Source organism: Hippoglossus stenolepis, chromosome 9 (assembly GCF_022539355.2).
Source record: "Hippoglossus stenolepis isolate QCI-W04-F060 chromosome 9, HSTE1.2, whole genome shotgun sequence".
NCBI classification, from domain to species: Eukaryota; Metazoa; Chordata; class Actinopteri; order Pleuronectiformes; family Pleuronectidae; genus Hippoglossus; species Hippoglossus stenolepis.
Genome location: NC_061491.1, coordinates 16,442,421 through 16,461,141, shown reverse-complemented (window position 1 = coordinate 16,461,141; position 18,721 = coordinate 16,442,421). Strand labels below are relative to the sequence as shown.

General features: G+C 43.0%; 1 protein-coding gene across 9 annotated transcripts in view; it reads left to right on the top strand.

Annotated features, from left to right (window-relative positions):
• Positions 1-18,721, top strand: part of LOC118114511 (membrane-associated phosphatidylinositol transfer protein 2) — a 45,287-nt gene that overhangs the window by 11,456 nt on the left and 15,110 nt on the right. For 6 of the 9 annotated variants that reach the window (XM_035164965.1, XM_047341519.1, XM_047341518.1 and 3 more), the window contains exons 1-6: positions 9,892-10,141; positions 10,427-10,662; positions 15,406-15,620; positions 16,369-16,490; positions 17,057-17,290; positions 17,419-17,754. In XM_035164965.1, the coding sequence (XP_035020856.1) occupies positions 10,585-10,662; positions 15,406-15,620; positions 16,369-16,490; positions 17,057-17,290; positions 17,419-17,754 (985 nt within the window). In that variant the 5' untranslated portion in view covers positions 9,892-10,141; positions 10,427-10,584. Of the gene's footprint in view, positions 1-9,891; positions 10,142-10,426; positions 10,663-15,405; positions 15,621-16,368; positions 16,491-17,056; positions 17,291-17,418; positions 17,755-18,721 lie in introns of those variants that run through there. The other 3 variants (XM_047341515.1, XM_047341513.1, XM_047341514.1) reach the window with 3 other exon arrangements.

The following is an 18,721-nucleotide window of genomic DNA, read 5'->3' as shown; positions in this document are numbered from 1 at the left end:
GAGTTGGAGGTATTTCATCAAAGGGCAGATGGGTGGCTTCTGCTTTTTTTATGAGCAGCTTTCTTATCATTGACGGTTGACTTGGATCTACAGTGTCCTTGACCCGTTGACAGAACGAAAGACAAAAGCATAAAAAGAAGAGCTGAGACTCGGTGGTGTTGAGGTCAGAGTCGTGTTTCGTGTGGTTTCCTTTATGAATTTATTGGTTTGCCGTCAGTTAAACAAGAGTGTCTTATATTACTGTCTTATATTACTGTACTTATGAAGGGTTTATACCAACGTTATCTGTGTAATAAATACACAGATTAAACATCGTTTAAACTTCCCTTTCCCATTAGTTTCTCATTACCTTATGTTCTCATCCCTGTCCTCTGTCCTTTTTATTTGTTGGTTGGTTTGTAAGCACAATTGCGGAGAAACTACTTGACAGATTACCACGAGACTTGTTGGAAGGATGCAGTATCAGGGCGCGGATCCAGGACATTTTCACAGTTTTCCCAGGTAATATTTCTTGGATCTTGATGAAAAAAAAGTGTGTGAGATTTGGTGCAGTTTGATTGAATTTCTGGGGATTTGGCACCTTGGCGGGGGTATGAGCTCTTCAAGTGCCATTCTCGTTGTTCCTGTAATAACTTTTCAGCTGATGCTTGCCTTTTTTCAGATCCATTTTCTCTCGGCTTCTAGAGAATGAGAAAACTGGGGCATGAAGAATTATTTTTTCCCCAAGGTTTCAATGAACTGAATATTGATTTCTCATTCTTCTACGTCACTGCTAGATATTTCGAGTATGAGCTATTAGTCATCTACTGAGGTAATTTTTAAACTGTATTGAATGAACTTGCATCATAATTCCATATGGCACAGAGCATTTCCTAAGTCCTCAGAGTGATGCAGGTTTTGGAAATCTTGCCATTTTAGACCAAAGTACAATATAAGCATTAAAGCAGCGTTTTAGATCTTTGAAGCCCACATAGCTGTGTTTAGGCTTATGTCTTATTCTACATCACTCCCACCACTTAATTTTTAGCTGCATTGTGTTTATAAAGAGAACTGTCATCTGCATGTATCACACAGTAGCATAATATATTTGGGTTGATGGTATGGTAGAAGCAGTAAGTGTTGCTGAGTTTGGTGCAAATTGGCTTGGTGGGGGAAAAAACCAGAGAAAAGTGAAAGTGGAGACAGGAGAAACAGGAGAAACCAGAGAAAGAAGTATCAGCCCCAGCAGCGACTGGGCTCTACTTTCCTCGTCACTCTGACTTCATCTCTGCAAACCAATGAGGAGACGGCCCTCTGTGTCTCCATGGTAACCCCCTTTCAAGCAATGATGGAGAGGATAAAGGGGCAGAAAAGGGAATACATTCTGGCCTCAGGCAAAACATTTTGTAGAGTTTAATCCATTTCATTTCTCTTCTTCGACGTAGTTATTTTAAAAGAAGAAGTATGATTAACTGTTATTGGAATGCTGCTGATGTATTTTTATGTGGGGAGACTAAATATAGACCGGGCAGAAAAGGTTTGCATTTACTTTTTGATTTTATGCCACTTTTTCATTAAAATGTATAACAGCAAACAGCTACACATGTTTTAGCTTTGTGTCAAGCTGTTTGCTGTCAGAACTTATAGATATATCACATTTAACCAAGCTCCTCATAAAGACACACTGCACAGTTGAATTAGATTTAATTATAATAGTCAGAGGAAATACATTAATGCTGGTTTAAAAATTACATTTAATGCCATTTTTATACAAATCTACATTTCTGGGTTGAACGTGGCTCATAATCCCAGCTAGTGTTTCCAACCATATTGCTTACGAAGCTCCAACCGTTTGGGGCGTCGCTATGTCATGACAGTATATATTTATACAAATTGTTTACCATTCAGAGACGTCCCACACCCTCTCCTGCCCCTCAATGACACGTCTGTATGAAGTAGAGGGCTTCAAAAATGCGACGGTAGCAACGCTTTCCTTTTCTGCCGGAGTTATATATGATCGCTCTGTGCGAAGTTGATATAGGCCGTCTTAGCGCTCTGAGAGAATAGCAGCACTGGGAGATCCTCATTTAGACAGTACATAACCGATTATTCCTAGTGTAATTTGCATATAAGGTAATCTAACTTTGATTTTCAGACCATGCGTTGATTAGAGTTGGTTTGAAACAAGCTAGTTTTGGAAAACGGTGGGCTGACGAGCACCGCAGAGGCATAAGAAAACAATGACCCCGCTTATTAAAGCAGCTTAAAGTTCTCAGCAGTCACCGGGCACCAGATTCATTTTTGTCAAATTTTAATTACTTGCTTTGGGGGCATCCAATTTATTCGTCACTTCTTTTCCACTGGGCTGAAGATTGTGTGATGTTCACTGATCTGTCGTGAGTGAGGAGGAAGTTTATCAAACATTACACACATTTACATGGACACTAATATTCTATCGGATATTTACCCAATTCATTTAGACAATAGTCTGAATAACACACTGCCATGTAAACATCATTGTCTGATCATAGTCGGAATAAGCAATGATTTTGAGTAGTCTGATTTTAGTATTTTGCGACATCGCCATGCACGGCAGTTACACACCACTTGATGTCATAGTCAAGACTAAGCTCTCTAACATATTACATATGGGTATGACTTTCTTCTATAATCATGTTTTGCTTCATGCAACATTTCCAAGCAGTGGAGTAAAGTGTCCATCTGCAAATAACTGAGTTTGACTAGCTGTGACATACTTAGATTTACCTTATGCCATAAACATGAACGTCTTGCCTAATCTATATGCAGACTAAAACTCAAAGTTACTTGAAGATGAACAGTTTTCTGTAGCAATCTTCTCAGCAAACTTATTTCTTCATGACACCACTTTCTCCGCCGTGCCTGTGCTTCTTTTTCGTCCGTTCCCTCTCCCGCACGTAAACGAGGATCATTTTTAGAAGCAGGCCTTATACTTGCAGCACTGCTGTAGGAGGAAGAGGACGAGGAGAAGGAGGAGGAATGCAGTGGTGAAATATTTTTAGCTTTCCCCTTGTACTTCGTCGATGAGTAAAAGAACAAGGGCAGGTTGTGCATCCCACCTCCTTAGCCTGTGGAGGAGCTTGGGCTCAGATGATGGCCTTGTTCCAGGCCGCATCGTGCATGGACCTTACTGTATTTACAGTATGTGGCACAAGATGAGGCACCACACCTGTGCTCTATATTTTTTATCTCTTGCATTTTTACATGATTAAACTCAGCATATGGTACAGCTGCTGTCAGTGGTAACTCATGTTGATGAAGTATACCTTTGTGGTGGTCTTAACCTCTGCCAAGGAAATTATGTTTTCCCCCCTGTCTGTGTGGTTGTTGGTTGGTTGGTTGGTTTGTTAGTTAGCAGGATTACACAAAAATAACTGAATAGATTTCCATGAAACTTGGTGGAACGATGTGGTACGGGTCAGGGGAATGTTTTTCACTTTTTTAAAGATCGGGACATTTGCGTTTTTGATCATTAGAGCCCGAGCACCGACAGTGAAGGCCCTATTGCTTTCAGTTTGATTATTCAGGAAAATTAATCGAAAACAAAATCAATCAAAAACAAGATATTTAATGAATACTTAGAATATTAAATGATACAATACATTTATTTCAAACATATAGCAAAGAAAAACCCATACATGAAATATCACAGGAAATGAATACGGGTCCTTTTTTTTAGCCATATCGTGCTTTAGAAGGGTAGTGATACAGAAATGATTTTTATTCAAAAAGTAACAAAGGAAAAATTTAAATAAGGATTTGTGAGGATCAAAAACAAGTTAAATGGGGAATACCCTGAAATTCATTCACTACAAAGATAAAGAATATAAAAACTGCGGTCACTTTTGACCCATGTTGTGAATCAAAGTGTTAAGCTGAAAGAATAACACTTGTTTGTGACTTACTATTTAACTCCACTCAGGCTTTATATAAAAGAACCCTTCAAAGGATCCATTAAGCAAAGAATTCCTTGTTCTGTAATGTGGTCGTATATCTTTCTTTGAAGTCTTTTACTGTTGCAGAGGTGAAAGATTTATATGATCTGAAGAGAAAAAGTGTTTTTGACCTGAACAGATCTATTAGTCTGCATGTAGTGATAGTGATAGCAACACCTACTGCAGAAATGATGTAAGCCTTGTTTTACAACTTTAATTCGATTTACATAAAATTTTCACCGTGTGGTCTACACTTGATGGCGTGGACCGTAATGTGTGATTAGTGGGTTTTAAATGGAGTCTGTGATGCAGACTAAATAATGAGGCGCTCAGAATGTTTCCCATGCTCCTGCTCCACCTGTCTTTGGCTCGTGTTGTGTAACATGCAAACAATCCTGACCACTCTTTTTGAATACGGAGGGAAAATAAATGTTTGCTCACCCCTTTGGTGCTTTAATGAAGCCACACAATCTTTGTCAGACAGCCTCCACCCAAACGACACCACTGCTTACGACTCCATGTTGCTGTCCCGGTGAGTATTTCAAAGGGTTAGAGAATAAAAAAAAACATCTTTATCAACGGTGAAATTCTTTGATTAATGCCCTGCACAATTGCAAATGTAGTATAAGTAAAGTTGTTGATCCTTAAGTACCATTTAAAACTGTAATGCAGATAGATTTATAGATGAGCGTAAAAGTTAGTGAAGGGAGAAGCGTACATCCCAATCTTCGTTAAGCCCTAAGGGGAGGCAGGTTTTGTGGGTTATAAATCAATGTTGTATTGAGTAATTTGAACCGAGTAGTTTATATTTATCACAGTTAAACCCCTGATTAATGATGCTTCATATTTTTCCCTAATTAGATACTAAAATGGGACGGAGAAGTCTCGTCTTTGCACAGCGGGCTTGTTTGCTTTGGTGGACGGTAAACTCCGGTCACATGGTCCAGCATGGACAGCATTGTCTAAAGCCCTTTGACATTTTAAGTGGATTGCTGGATAAACCCATCAGCTCAATCTAGGGTTCTTCTTGTCGCAGGCTGAGGCTGTCTGTGTGTGTGTGTGGGTGTGTGTGTTTGCAGTGGTTGTCATAGCTGAAGTGGTCTCCGCAGCATAGAGTCAGCTCTGTGTGAAACGGATCTATGGTAATTTAGGCAATGCGGGGGGCGGGGCTAACTTTTTCCACTTGTGTTTTAATGGGGGTCTTGCCTCGGGTCAGTCATGAGGGAACTCCTGTCTGTGTCACCCTCCCTCCCCCTTTGAGTTTCATCACCTCCTCTGTCGCTCCGCCTCAAAGTGGTGCTCTGGAAAACAGGGCTAAATTTAAAGAAGCACTACCATTGTGGCCTTTGGGGGAAAAAAACCCTGTGAGTCAACCCCTCCACCCAACCGTATTCTACTTTGTGTCCACAGCGAGACCCAGCTGTTGCTCCCTGTCCTGTGATCAACCTGTTAGCGTTCAGCCCGATATGTTGTTATTCCTTCGGACAGAATTAGCGATGCCCCTTTCCATTATCATGACACTGAGCAGCCCGAGGTGGCAAAGGAAAACGGATCTCGGAGCAAAAGGTAGATTTAATGTGAAGGTGGCAGCGATAGCCCTCGGCCTGTGACAGATAATCCAGCCTCTGCTCTGTGGAGAGTAAGCAGGTTTCATCTGTTTAAATCGAGACACTTATCCCTGTTTAGAGGTGAGCAGATGTGCACAACTTTGAGCCCTTGATTGTTTATGTTGGCTCTTGCTGTCACACAGATGTAGATGTTTTTGCAGGCATCCTCCTTGTGGCTGCTGCTGTATTAAGTGTCATGTTATATGGAAAGATCCATCAGATTTACTAATGTCCCACCTGCGCCTCTGAAGAAGCCTTGAGCTGCTGCTTCGGTCTAATTCAGCTTTGAAACAGATTTATACGTGAATACCCAGTTATTTTAAAAAGTCCCGTTCCTTCCTGGGGGACTGATCAGTGCCTCCGATGTTTCATCACACTCTCTGAGAGGGTCACAGATAAGTGTGCACGCTCCGGCCAAAAACTGGCTACATATTTCGCAAGGAAAGGAAAGCCGAGGTTAAAAGAGCAAAATGCAGTCCTGCTTAGAATATCCTGTGGCTATCTCCGGCTTCAGTTTTGTGGAAACAAGAGCAGGAACATCGAGGCTGCTTTGTGAGCGCTGTGCATTGGCGTGTGCTGCTATTGCGTCACGGCCTAGAGGGAAGAAGAGACGGTATTTTTAGAAGGGAATGAGCATATTCTCTGAACAAACAACGTCAAGCACTCTGCTTGCGTATGCTAGGATTATTGTGACCGGGCTATTTTTAAGCTCGGCGTGTGAGAGGGCTTTTTTCTGGGTCAAGCATGATGCCAGTACTCTCTCGAGGCTGCTGATGGATGGTGCATTACAGGTCCTTTGGTGTGCACAGCATCTGCATCAGTCAGAGAGAAAAAGGATCAGGTTTAAACCATCAGGGGAGTTACAGCATTACAATACGGCAGCAGACGAGACAAACCGATGATATTTGTTGAGGAGCCAGGCCTATTAATCTGTAGTGTGTCATCAAAGGGGATATTGCATACTCAATCTAAACCATAATGTGTAAATATGTATGTGCTGTAATGTAGTTATGTATCCACATCACAAACTGACGCTATTGATAAAGAGACAACATATGTAACAAACAGGTTTTTGTAGATGTCATTTTGGTTTAGTCCATCTTTGGCTGTTTCTCCCACCAGCCAGATACTGAAAAAAAATGTGTTTTACAGTTTTTTACTGAAAGATGAAACTAAACATAGGAAAAGTTTTTGTCTTTAATAATAAATACAAACAAATTGTCATACATTCCTTTTATATTTTGGTGACATAGGCCAAATAGTTGTGTATATGATTTTGTTCAATCAAACCACAGAAATTTGATTTGCAAAAAAACATCATTAAAACTCGTTTTTTCTAAAAACAAAGTCAAGTAAAAATAATCCTTTTTTCAAAGAATTAGTTGATTAATAGATCAACAGAGATTTAATTATATTAAGACAAAGCAAGTGCTTTGCTTAAACTATGAAAGGCCTCATGGCTTATTGTAAAAGCAACAGTGGACGATACAAAAAAGAAGCATTTAAAAAGAGTTACAAAGAGAATAAAAAAAAAATAACAGTCAATATGAGGGGAAAAATGCCAAACATTTGCTGGCAGACAAAAATCTATTTGAATACATCAGCTTGGGTTTTGTGAAGTTTTAATATAGCTTTTTCACTAATTTAATTTAAAGGACATATAAACGGATTCATTAACAATAAAGACGATATTCAGTTGCAGCTGAAATGGCAAACCTTTCCTGATCCTGCTGGGCAGTTGTGCAAATACTTCACATACACCAGCATCACAACAGATCCGTGTGCAGTATCATCACTGCAGGCTTCTGACACATGCTGCTGAACACAGTAATGCTCGGGCTGTTCCTCTGTTATGCTGGCTGGAGCTTTTCCTGTCTCTCTTTACATTCCTGGTGTCACTTCCTTGTATGTGGGTAGCTGGGTCTTTGGCAGCTGTCTGGGCTATTGATTCACACTTTGGCGATTCTCCGGCTCATAATCAGACAAGTGAAAGTCTGTCGTCAGACGCAGACGGACTTCCAATCAGAACACAATCACTGGCCAAGAGGAAATTCTCAGAAAGGACTCCTAAGTTTGTTGCAGCATCAGTTGCAACCCGCATCAAACTGTTTCCACATCGTGCCGTCCTTCAAGGAGACTGTGAAGCTGTTTATTATCGGCACTGCCAACCAGGATGACCTTCCCCTTTCATAGCCAGAGGCCTCACAGCCACAAGCCCCTGAGCTACAAGCTTTTCTCTCAGCTAGCCTAGTTTTATCCCAGCATTTCCCAAGAGTGCGGTTATTTTCAGCAAAACGCTGCGTTCTGCTCTGATTTTGTCAATGCATCGATTTTTTTTCTGCGCAAAGCAAAAACATTCTATAAAAAAATGTGTTGAGGTCAATATTATCCTCCCAGTGTGTTTGGCCCAGGCTGCAAGTTTGGACCATATTTGTATGATATTAGGGTCAAGTTGGTCATTGTTGAGGAATCTTTGACCATCCTCACACATTACTGTATATGCCACTATATATTATGTATATAGTGTATATTACACATATCTGCAGGAGAATAGTGCCTGTCTAATTCCACAGATACTCCCTTCTCTCTTTAAGCAGTACCAAAGGATCATGTTAAATATAAAGGGCCAACCAACAATGCATTGTAGCGTCTACGCTTAGCGACTTTCATATCTAATTCAGATGCGCCAGACAGAGAGGCACCAAATTCATTTTACTCTGTTGATGTTTGTATATTGTTTTCCCTTCTGGTCTCCTTGATGCATCAAGTCTACATTAAAACCTTCTGCATAAGACATCAGCTGCTGCCTGAGTGCAGCTGACATTATTGACTGAATCAGGCTTGGGTTGTGTTCGGACACAAAAATCAGAATGCCTGTCGGGTGAGGGTTGGGCTCGTTTAGTTATCTTTGGCTCGGACAGAAAAACCCCATAGTGGCCACATAATTTTTCCTGTGCGAACACAAATGCATCCTGGGCCGCATATGACAGACAGCATACTCAGCTGACGTCTCTGACCGATACAGTTTAAACATTTTTACGCTTTATTTTTTTTAACTGTGGTAAGATCTTTCTTCATAGCACATTGATTCATTCGGTCCCTTCTGATTCTGTTCACCCTCTTTCTCTAGCTTGTTGCTGACACACACACACACACACACACACACACACACACACACACACACACACACACACACACACACACACACACACACACACACACACACACACACAATGTCATTGGACACATCTTTAAACTCTGGCCAAAAATTCAAACTCAAGTGACGCTAAGGGTCACACTTAGCTCTGTCCACTTGTGATCGGATCTCTCAGGACGGATGTTGACACCAGGTCTGAACGGAACCTAAGTCATTAGGGGGGTGTCTTCACCGGGCAGTTGTTGGGGTTAACCCACCCCTTTAGTTACACCAGGACCCTCACCTAAGCTGGACTTTGTTCGCTGGACCCAGTGGGAATGTAAGTGTGATTAGACAGAGTGGCCAGGTGCCAGAGGGAGGTCCAGTTGCTGCCATAGGTCAGAACTGAGCTAATATCGGGGTTATGCAATGCATCACATTTGGGCGGCCAAACGCAGGCTGTGCCAGGACAGTGTTGTTGTTGTTCCCTCACACATACTGTACCGTATACTGCTCTGTGACTAAGATCCACGGCTTCCACCAGACATATGGTGAGCATATGTGAAATGAGCATTTTTCTACAAAATGCTACATATCCATGTTTACTAAATATATCACAACATTACCTAGAATTCACTAACCGTGTTAATTGTTTTCCTCTTAAAGGGACTGAGGGGACTTCTGAACTTTTAATGTTGGGCTTCTTCGTGCGTTCCATCACTTATTTCAACAGAAGCCTCCTTTCATCTAGTGTGGATATCTCGCTTCTCCTTATTGACTCCTCTTCAGTGAACGCGTCACCTCAGCTGACACCTGTGATATTTAATTTAGATAAACTCCCACTCCAGCGCAGCTCAGTGCTGTACAGTCATGATCTTTGTTTTGTACTCGCATCGGCTTCGGAGAGTTGTCAGCGGTCAAAGCAGAGACTCGAGCAACTCAAGCCACCCACACGTTGCGTATGTATAGCCCACACCTACCCCCATCTGCCCAGTGGTGTGAAAACAATGCTTCGTGTGACTCTAAGACCGCTATGTGTGAAACCTCGATCATGCACACATTGGGGCGGGGGGGTGTCTTACCATGTTATGTAATTCTCCCCCACTCAACTGTAATCCCTCTTATGCTGAGTGAGCCCCCCCATGTGACAGTGCTGAAGGGTTGGGAGGGACAGGGGTGACTGCTGGGACCGTTGGCGAGGCACGGGTGCTCTCCGTAGGCTCCGGCCACCCGACCCACGCACACACACGCATACACACACTGAGCTGTGACCTGTGTATAAGAAGAGAAGTTTATCCTGGGAAGTGCCTTACTTGGATCTGAATTGCTGGACGGAGAAGTCGGCAATGCTCGTCCTCAACGCCAAGGCTCGGACCAGACGTTGTAACTACATTGAGCAAATATTCTGAATGACACTCTGGCTATTTTCTCCTCTTCATCTGTGTGTGAGCCATGAGAATAGCTGTTTACCCTTGGTTACATACAGGAATCTTGTCGCCTCTGAAATGAGCCTCTGTGCTGCTATCTTTTGCTCATGAGGAATTTTGTTGTTGATTGAAGCCTCTTGAATGGCCTGTTTGAATCCTGAAGTATTTTTAAAGATCCAGCATCAGCCTCAACATCATGTTTTGACTGTAACTAACGTCAGCTGATGGGATACGTGACGGTATTTATTTAAGTAAATTCACAGTTTACGTACCTAACGCTTTTCCCCTCTTCTTCCCCCACAGGAATCATCAATGTGGACTTCAGCTGGTGGTTTGACGAGTTTCGCATAGAAGCCGCGGAGTCTCTCCTGTCCACTCTCCCCCTCCCTTACCTCTCTCCCTCTCCCATCCCTCGTCAGTCTTCTCCCTTATCCCCCTTTCCCCCTGCTCCACGATTCACCATGCTCATCAAGGAGTACCGCATCCCCATGCCCATGAGTGTGGAGGAGTACCGCATCGCCCAGCTCTATATGATCCAGGTGAGGTCACAACTTCGCAACGTCGCCCACCAATTTCCCCTAAACGGCCAGGTGACGAAGAAGCCGGTGTTTGAAAACAAGCAGTCAAAGAGGAGATAAATGAACACAGGATTTGGATTGCGATCTCAGCGTGCCCAATTATGAAATGACTGGTCACATGGTGTCTGACCCTTGTGGAGTAATGGAACAAAGAGAGCTTGTACGCTGATAGATTATCCAATTTAAACTCTCTGAAGCTGGTTATTTCCATTCGTCACAGGCTGCGTGCGTCTTCAGGAGGAGGGTGGGAGCACGTAGCTTTCTTTGGAAACTCAGTGCACACACACACACACTAAACATTGGACAGGAACATGATGCTTTGTCTGTGTCTGATAGTTTCATCTGTTTAACCAGGTCCTCCGCTGGAAACTGAGGGTTTCTGTAAGAGCTTTATAGTTTACAGATGCTAACAGAAAATGGTGATTTATGCAACTTTACTTATCCTATCTGGGACTGTGTGTTCTCGTCTTCTGGCATGTGTACATGAAGTAGGATTTATTTAATCCACTGGTACTGCCAGGTGCACTGAGAGTGGCAGCGCACAGGAGAGGCATGTAGCACAATCCCAATGATTCAGCCAATGGTAACTTGTTGTTTAGATCTATTGTAGACTTTAGACATTTAGTTGTATTTTTCCAGTTTTTATCATTTATGGCACATACTGACCTTTGGCACTCAACATTTAGACGTTGCTTGGGGATATGAGCTGTGTGGTTATGTGACGTGCAGCACTTGTGGAGATTTTACATCTGTGGAAGTTATGGGCTTGTGTTGGTCAAGTTTTGATAGATTCAATGTCTTGTTTCTTTAAAGATCGTATATTGTGGTGTTAATGTGAATGAAGGGAATCATCACCTCCACCAGGGAGGTTATGCTTTCATCTGCGTTTGTTTGTCTTTTAGTGAGCAGGATTGTGCAAAACCTACTGGACGGATCGCCATGGACCTTGGTGGAAGGATACTGGGTTCAGGGAAGAACCCATTACATTTTAGTGCAGATCCAGGAATTTCTCTGTGAATTACAAAAATTTTACATACTTAGGGGGTTGGTATGGATGACTGTGGGCAATCTGGCTCTAGTTGATTTAAATGTGGTTTCATAGGGTCCAGGTATTTTGTGCCAATATGTCCGCTAAGGCCTAACAGCCCCCTTAAACTGAATCAAGATGCACTAAATTATACACACTATTAGTCTCATAATATCAATGTCCGTTTTTTAAGTTTTGAGACATCTGTTAAAGTGTCAAAAAACACGTAAAAGTAAAAAAATTCTGTCCTCTGATGCAGATCCGCACCAAAATTAAAGTAGTTCTTCCCTGACCCGTACCACCAAGTTTTGTGGTAATCTGTTCAGGAGTTTTTCTGTAATGCTGCTAAATAACAGACCAACAAACAAATAACATAACCTCCTTGGTGGAGGTAACAATAGAGCTGCAGCCTTCAGGGAGCAGCCCCGTTGAGGAAGGTTAAAAATTAAAACCTTGAGTCAGGAAATCCCAGCATGCCTGCAAACTGTTGACCTCCCCACAGAGAGGTCTCTCCCACGACTGTTAATCTTACACCAAAAATTAATAAGCATGCATGTTGACAAACTTGTCTAAAAATTAATTACCACCCACTGGCATAACAGCGCTACAGCACAAGCTACAGTTGTGTAGTCTCCTTTTTCTTTCTATTGTGTTTTTAACATTCTCAGGATACCAGCTTCAGCTGTAGTAATGTGTCATTGTAACAACTTTGTCCTGTCTGCACAAGAGGAAATGATAATTGATGATTACAGAACAGTACGTAAAGAGTTGTGTCGTTCTCAGACTTCTCAGACGACTGAACTAGATGGTTGGGATCATGACTCAGCGGACATGTCCCAAAGCAAGCAGACGTTTCGAGATCGCACAGACTAGTCACAGTGCCAAACCTCTGCACGGTGGATCATTTCGTTGGCCTCTTCTGTATTGGATGGCGTACTGTGGAGAATTATTAATTATATGAAACACATAACTACAGTATCTTTTTTATATTTTACCTTTATTGTGATAGTGATAGCGGAGAGAAAGTGGACAGAGACAGGGCATGCAGCAAAGGGCTCGGGCTGGATTTGAATTTGGGCCGCATCAGTAAGCTTGAACTTTAATACATGGCACATGCTTAACCAAATCAGGTACGGGTGCACAGTATCTATAGCGTCTGTTCTGATCTGCTTTGCTTACAGATCCTTTGCATGCCCTTCCTAAGAATTTGTCACACAGGACGTTTTGCAAAACCTGATGTGATGTGCAAAGACAGATTACACAACGCCTCAGTCTTTGGAAATAATCGCTTTGTGTGTGCACGCTCTCAAGCATGTAAACAAATCATCAGCGAGAGGAATTCTTACATTAGTGACCCATAGTTACCTTTCCCCCTGACCTCACCCTCTCTACACAGCCACAGTTGCTGTGAGGCTTCTGTCGCTATGGCAACCCGTGACATCAGCAGCGTGCCGGTGCTTGGGTTTTTGTTCAGAGAGAGGGAGGGAGTGAATAAAAAGAGGAAATGGAGGATAAAAAGAGAGACTGCGAAGGAGGTAGGGAGGGAGGGGTAGAAAATGAGAGAGGGGGTGGAGGGAAAAGCGAGAGAGGAGAGAGAGTGAGAGAGAGTAAGCTGTATTCTGAGCAGAGAGGAAACAAAGATTTTGCTGGTGTCTGTAGATTCCCCTGCTTCATTGCTGTATGTTGTCAGGGCAACAGCAGCACGTCGACCTGCCTACCTGCAGTCCATCCCCAATGTAAGCCTCACAGACCAATCCAGGGTCTTAGGACACTCTGGTCATCTCTGCACCCCAGCAGGCATCGCCTCACCTCATCTCTCCCCCCTCACTTCCTCTCCCTTCACAATTCTGCCATCTTATCTGATGGCTAATTTAAAATTTATCATCGCCACATAGGGATTTGCACTTTGCAAATGCGGAATGTGTGAGAAATTAAATATGACTGGGATCTCAGTGTGTCTCATTCACTCGCACACATCCATCGTGTTCTGATGAAGCGACTGTCTCTGGAGTGGAATCGAATAGCAGCATGTCAAACAGGAAACAAGCCTTACTAAGTTGACGGCGAGAGAAAAAAAACAAACCAGGATGTGACTCCCATCCTGTCGGAGCTGTCTCCTCTAAACACATCCAGTAGGCTTTCACATTGACGGCTTTTATTGTTGGTGTTTGGTGGCTGTTTAAAGAAAAGGTGAGCGGAAGCAAGGGAGCGAGCCGGATGCGTACAATGTGACAAAGTTGTAGGGCTGGACTTGAACTCGCAACACAGTGGCCTCTTTGTTTTTGTGGTCTGAGCCAAAAAATACTTTACATTAGAACATTTTCAATGTGAACCTGGACTGCAGACTTTACTTTGTTTTTTTCCCACTTTCTTTAACGTTGTGAGAAAAGGTGTTTTCCAACATTTTTGTTGATTTCTCAGAGAATAATTCATGGATCTTGATGAAAAAAATCTGGCTCATTTAGGAGACTGATATCGATTAGTGTGAACTATTTGCTAAAGCTTGATTGAATTTAAGGGGACTATTTTACCTTGGCGGTGGTATGCGCTCTACTGGGTGCCATTCTATTTGCTCAGCAGCAATTTCTTCTTCCAGCAATAATAATACTCCTCAATAATGATCTTATTGTAATCAGTCTACTTGAAAGGCCAACTAATCTATTTAAATATAAATATATGCTGTATTGTGTTTTTGTTAAACTGCTCCTTCCCACGATTGCATAAAATCTAGATAGAGTAATTATTTGTCGATTTCATGCTGGCATACATGTTTATACTGTTTGTATGTGTATGTAAACTTGACATTTACATCGCCTGTGCTGTGCTGTCTCGTCTGCTGGCTGCTGTGGCGTCTGCGCTGTGTCTTCAGAGCCGTGTCTGGGCTGTTGAGAGCCGAGCGGGTGGCTAATGAATGACCTGTCAGAGGTAATGAGGTCCGGAGTGCTGGCTGCCTCACGGCTTCCTCCTCCCTCCACTCCACTGATTCACTGCCTCGCCTGCGTCGCCGGGCTCCCCCACTGGACTGACAGGAGAAATCTGTCTCCCTATTATCCCGACGCTGCACTAAATACTGCGTTAAACTCACTTTGAGGTGTATAGGGTAAGACTGCTCGACGGCTGATAAGGGAAAAAGAAAAGATGACACATCAGTTATCTCTGGCGTTTATGGTCCTTGCCCCTTGCTCCCTGTGGTTTAAATATATCGTCAGCACTTGGACTATGCTCTGCTGTCGAGGTTTGCTGTCAGATTGGTTTCATAACCATGAAAAATCCTCCTTTGCCATGTCACACATTCCTGTCTTTGAGGTTTAGAGTCACCTGGCCGCTGCAGCTGCCTCTGCAGGCTCCGCCCCGCCTGTCTTCCACACAGTGTGCACCTGGAATGTAAATATGGGAAAGGTGTGGCTCCACAAGCTGGTTTTTGGGCCTTCTCATTTGCAATTCTCTGCTGATAGAGCTTTCAGGAAGCTATTTGTATTTGCGCCTGCTCTTCTAACAACTGACAGCCTCCAACGCTTCGGATTCTTATTTGCAAAATGCACCATTTGTTTTAGTTCCTTCTTAGATATTTTTTTCAGATTAAGGGGGAATGTTATATGTACACTATACTGCTACACACTGTATGCAAACATAATCACCTCTGCAACTCACTGCAACTTTAAATCTTCTTCTCGTAGAAAAAAAGCCGTGAGGAGAGCTGTGGTGAAGGCAGTGGGGTGGAGATCCTTGAGAATAAGCCCTACACAGATGGACCGGGCGGGACGGGCCAGTACACCCACAAGGTCTACCACATTGGCATGCACATTCCCAGCTGGTTCCGCTCCATCCTGCCCAAAGCGGCGATGAGGGTTGAAGAGGAGTCCTGGAACGCCTACCCTTACACCCGCACCAGGTGAGGGTGAACTCCACCTCCACAACCTGTCAGAGCTGGAATGTAGAGTAAATTAAACTCTGCTGAGGCCACATGTAAACTCTGAATTTGTTAATCTAATAATGTGGTCTGCATACAGAGCAGCTGGTAGGTGCACACACATTTAAAGACCAAAAAAAACTGCCTGCACCTGTTGGGAAGATATGTGAAAACTCAAATATACATATTCAATGTATGTAGTCCATATTAAATTATATGATAATGCCTTGTCTGAAGTCCTGCTTTTAATGTCCCTCAGTAAAAAGGATTAAATTAAGAAAATAAAGACCTCAGATCAAACTGTTGGAATATTCCGACCAGCAGACCATCAGATCAGTGTTTTGCCAGCACCCAGGCTGTTGGCTGCCGATGGCCCCTCGTTTTCATTTGTGTCAGTCTGTTTGTCTGCGAGGGGCCTGGCAAACACACAGACGTGAAGGTGCTGAAAAGAGATGTGTCCCTGACTGGCGTGTCTGGATATTGATAGAATGCACGCACGCGCCTGTTGATGCGTCCATTAAAGTGGTGACAGCTTTGCTCCCAGACGCCTCACATGCAACAGATGGGTACGGCTCGCACATATTCTATCCTCAGCAGCGAGAGGGTATTGTCACTTTTAATAAAATTGTTCCCGATCACTAGCCACTCAGATGTCAACCCATATTGCACTCTTGCTACATGACATTTGTTCCAAGCCTGTTGCTTAATTTGGTTTCCTCTCCTCCTTCAGATACACTTGTCCCTTCGTTGAGAAGTTTTCCATCGACATTGAAACCTACTACAAACCTGACACAGGCAACCAGGCAGACGTCTTTAACATGTCTGCAGTAGAGAAGAGGCAGAGGACAATCGGTGAGAAGATTTGGTGTTAATTCTGAACATAAACACAGATTTAAAAATACTGATTCATGTGTATCCAGCCACTTAAAGTCCAAATACTCAAAATAAGTATTCTGCCATTTCGCAATATGAGGGAACGATACAGAAAGTAATGTGCTTTTCTTGTAATAGTTATCCATGGTTACAGGTTTCATTTGTAGGTTTTAGTGCCTCTGTCCTCTTCTTACTCAAACATAAGTAGCAGGTGAGGCCCACTTGTGGCAGTTTAATGTTACTGCATCCATTTTCTTTCTAAAGGTTGAGTGCATGTTTGATGAAGATGACGGTGCTCAGAAGTGGATGGTTTTTCGAGCTGTGACCCAGTGACAACATTACCTGTATTGTTTTGAATCAGTCACTCAATCCTATGTTTCTATTTCTCAGCCAGAAATTCGGTTATAAAAGGAATTTGTAGTCTGTACACACAAGCCCATACAAGTTCAACTACTCCGCCCACTAGCGTGCATAACATGTGCACTACAGTCAAAACAACAGACTGTGTGAGTCACTGTCTTCTGAATATGAATTGTTTTTGTCAGACCCAATTGACATAGTGACTGACCCCATCCCCCCTCACGAGTACAAAGCAGAGGAGGACACACGGCTCTACAAGTCCGACAAGACCCAGAGGGGTCCCCTGCAAGACGACTGGATAGAGGAGTACAACAACAACCCAGGGAAGACCCCCATCATGTGTGCCTACAAATTGTGCAAGGTGGAGTTCCGCTACTGGGGCATGCAGTCGAAGATTGAGCGCTTCATTCATGATGTTGGTGAGTAATAAACAATCAAAGACGTTTTAATTTAATGTGTGACAGTTTACTCTAACTTACAGTATACTTCGATCGGTGGGTTATTCAGTTTAGGATTTTCTGTAACATCTCCCATCATGTCTCTCTAGGTCTGAGAAAGGTGATGGTCCGTGCCCACCGGCAGGCCTGGTGCTGGCAGGATGAGTGGTACGGTCTGACCATGGAGGACATCAGGCAGCTTGAGCTGGAAACTCAGCTGACCCTGGCCAGGAAGATGGCCCAGTTCAGCCAGGCAGATGAGGCCACCGAGGCCAATGGAGGCGCTCCGTCTCCAGACAAAGATCAGGAAGTCAAAGAAGCGATCAGCTCCATTGAAGCAGAGGATGTGGTTGTCAGCTCAGGGGGAGACACTCTGCAGCCACGAGGTGTGCTCACCAAGCAGTGGTCCACCTCCTCACGATCGTCTCGCTCCTCCAAGAGAGGAGGTGAGAAGCATGTTCACTAGTGTCACCTCATTCACTGTGTTGCATCCCTTCATACACATCACTCTGCCACCTGACTGCTTCCCACCTTTCGTGAGATGAACTGACAATTTGTCCTAAATGAAATAAACAAAAAAGCACTTTACTACTCTTCTATGTAGTTCGAAGTAATACTAATTGAGTGTTATTACTCGTAATTGTCCTGTCAGGTTGAAATTTCGCTGTTAAAAAGTTGTTTTTTTTGTAAAGACCTGCAGCTGTACTTGAATTGGTTTGGGTTACAATGGATTTCGATCCTAACTCCTCAGACTTATTCTATAGCAGAATTCTTTCTTCAGTCTAAAGCTGTGTCCCAATTCAGGGGCTGCCTCCTTCGAAGGACGTGGTCTAGATGGCCAATGAAGGAGACCTGAATGACACAGTTTGGTCTACAGAGGATTTCTGTGATCTGCGTCACCAGCTTGTCCCGTCCTTGCCACTGTCACTTAGTAAATGCAGTTGGAAATGATAAGAAGAAAGTTTTAGCCCCTTGGGTTTTTGTGGGAAAAAAAGTGAAAGCTCTGTCCCTCCACAAAAGGTAGCATATAAACAAAACTGTACCACCACCAACCAATATAAATTTGAGTTGAATTGGTGAAGGAGCAGTCTAAAAACGTAAACCGCCATCTTTTTCAGGCATTTCATTCTCAAAAGATTTAACTATATGATAAATGAATTGACACAAGTTAACATAAGCTAACAAAACCTAATGATAATATTATAATCCAAAGTCCGATTATACACTACATTACAGTTGACATAATTGTCTATACAAAGCACTTGTTATTGTATATTTGTGGTTCAGCTGCACACAAGTGTATACACACAGAGAGACACACACAGAGAGACACACACACACTGTGTTGTTCTCAAGCTCAGTGAATCAGAGTCGACGAGGAGCTCTGAGCTCAAACAGTTACATCGGTGTGAA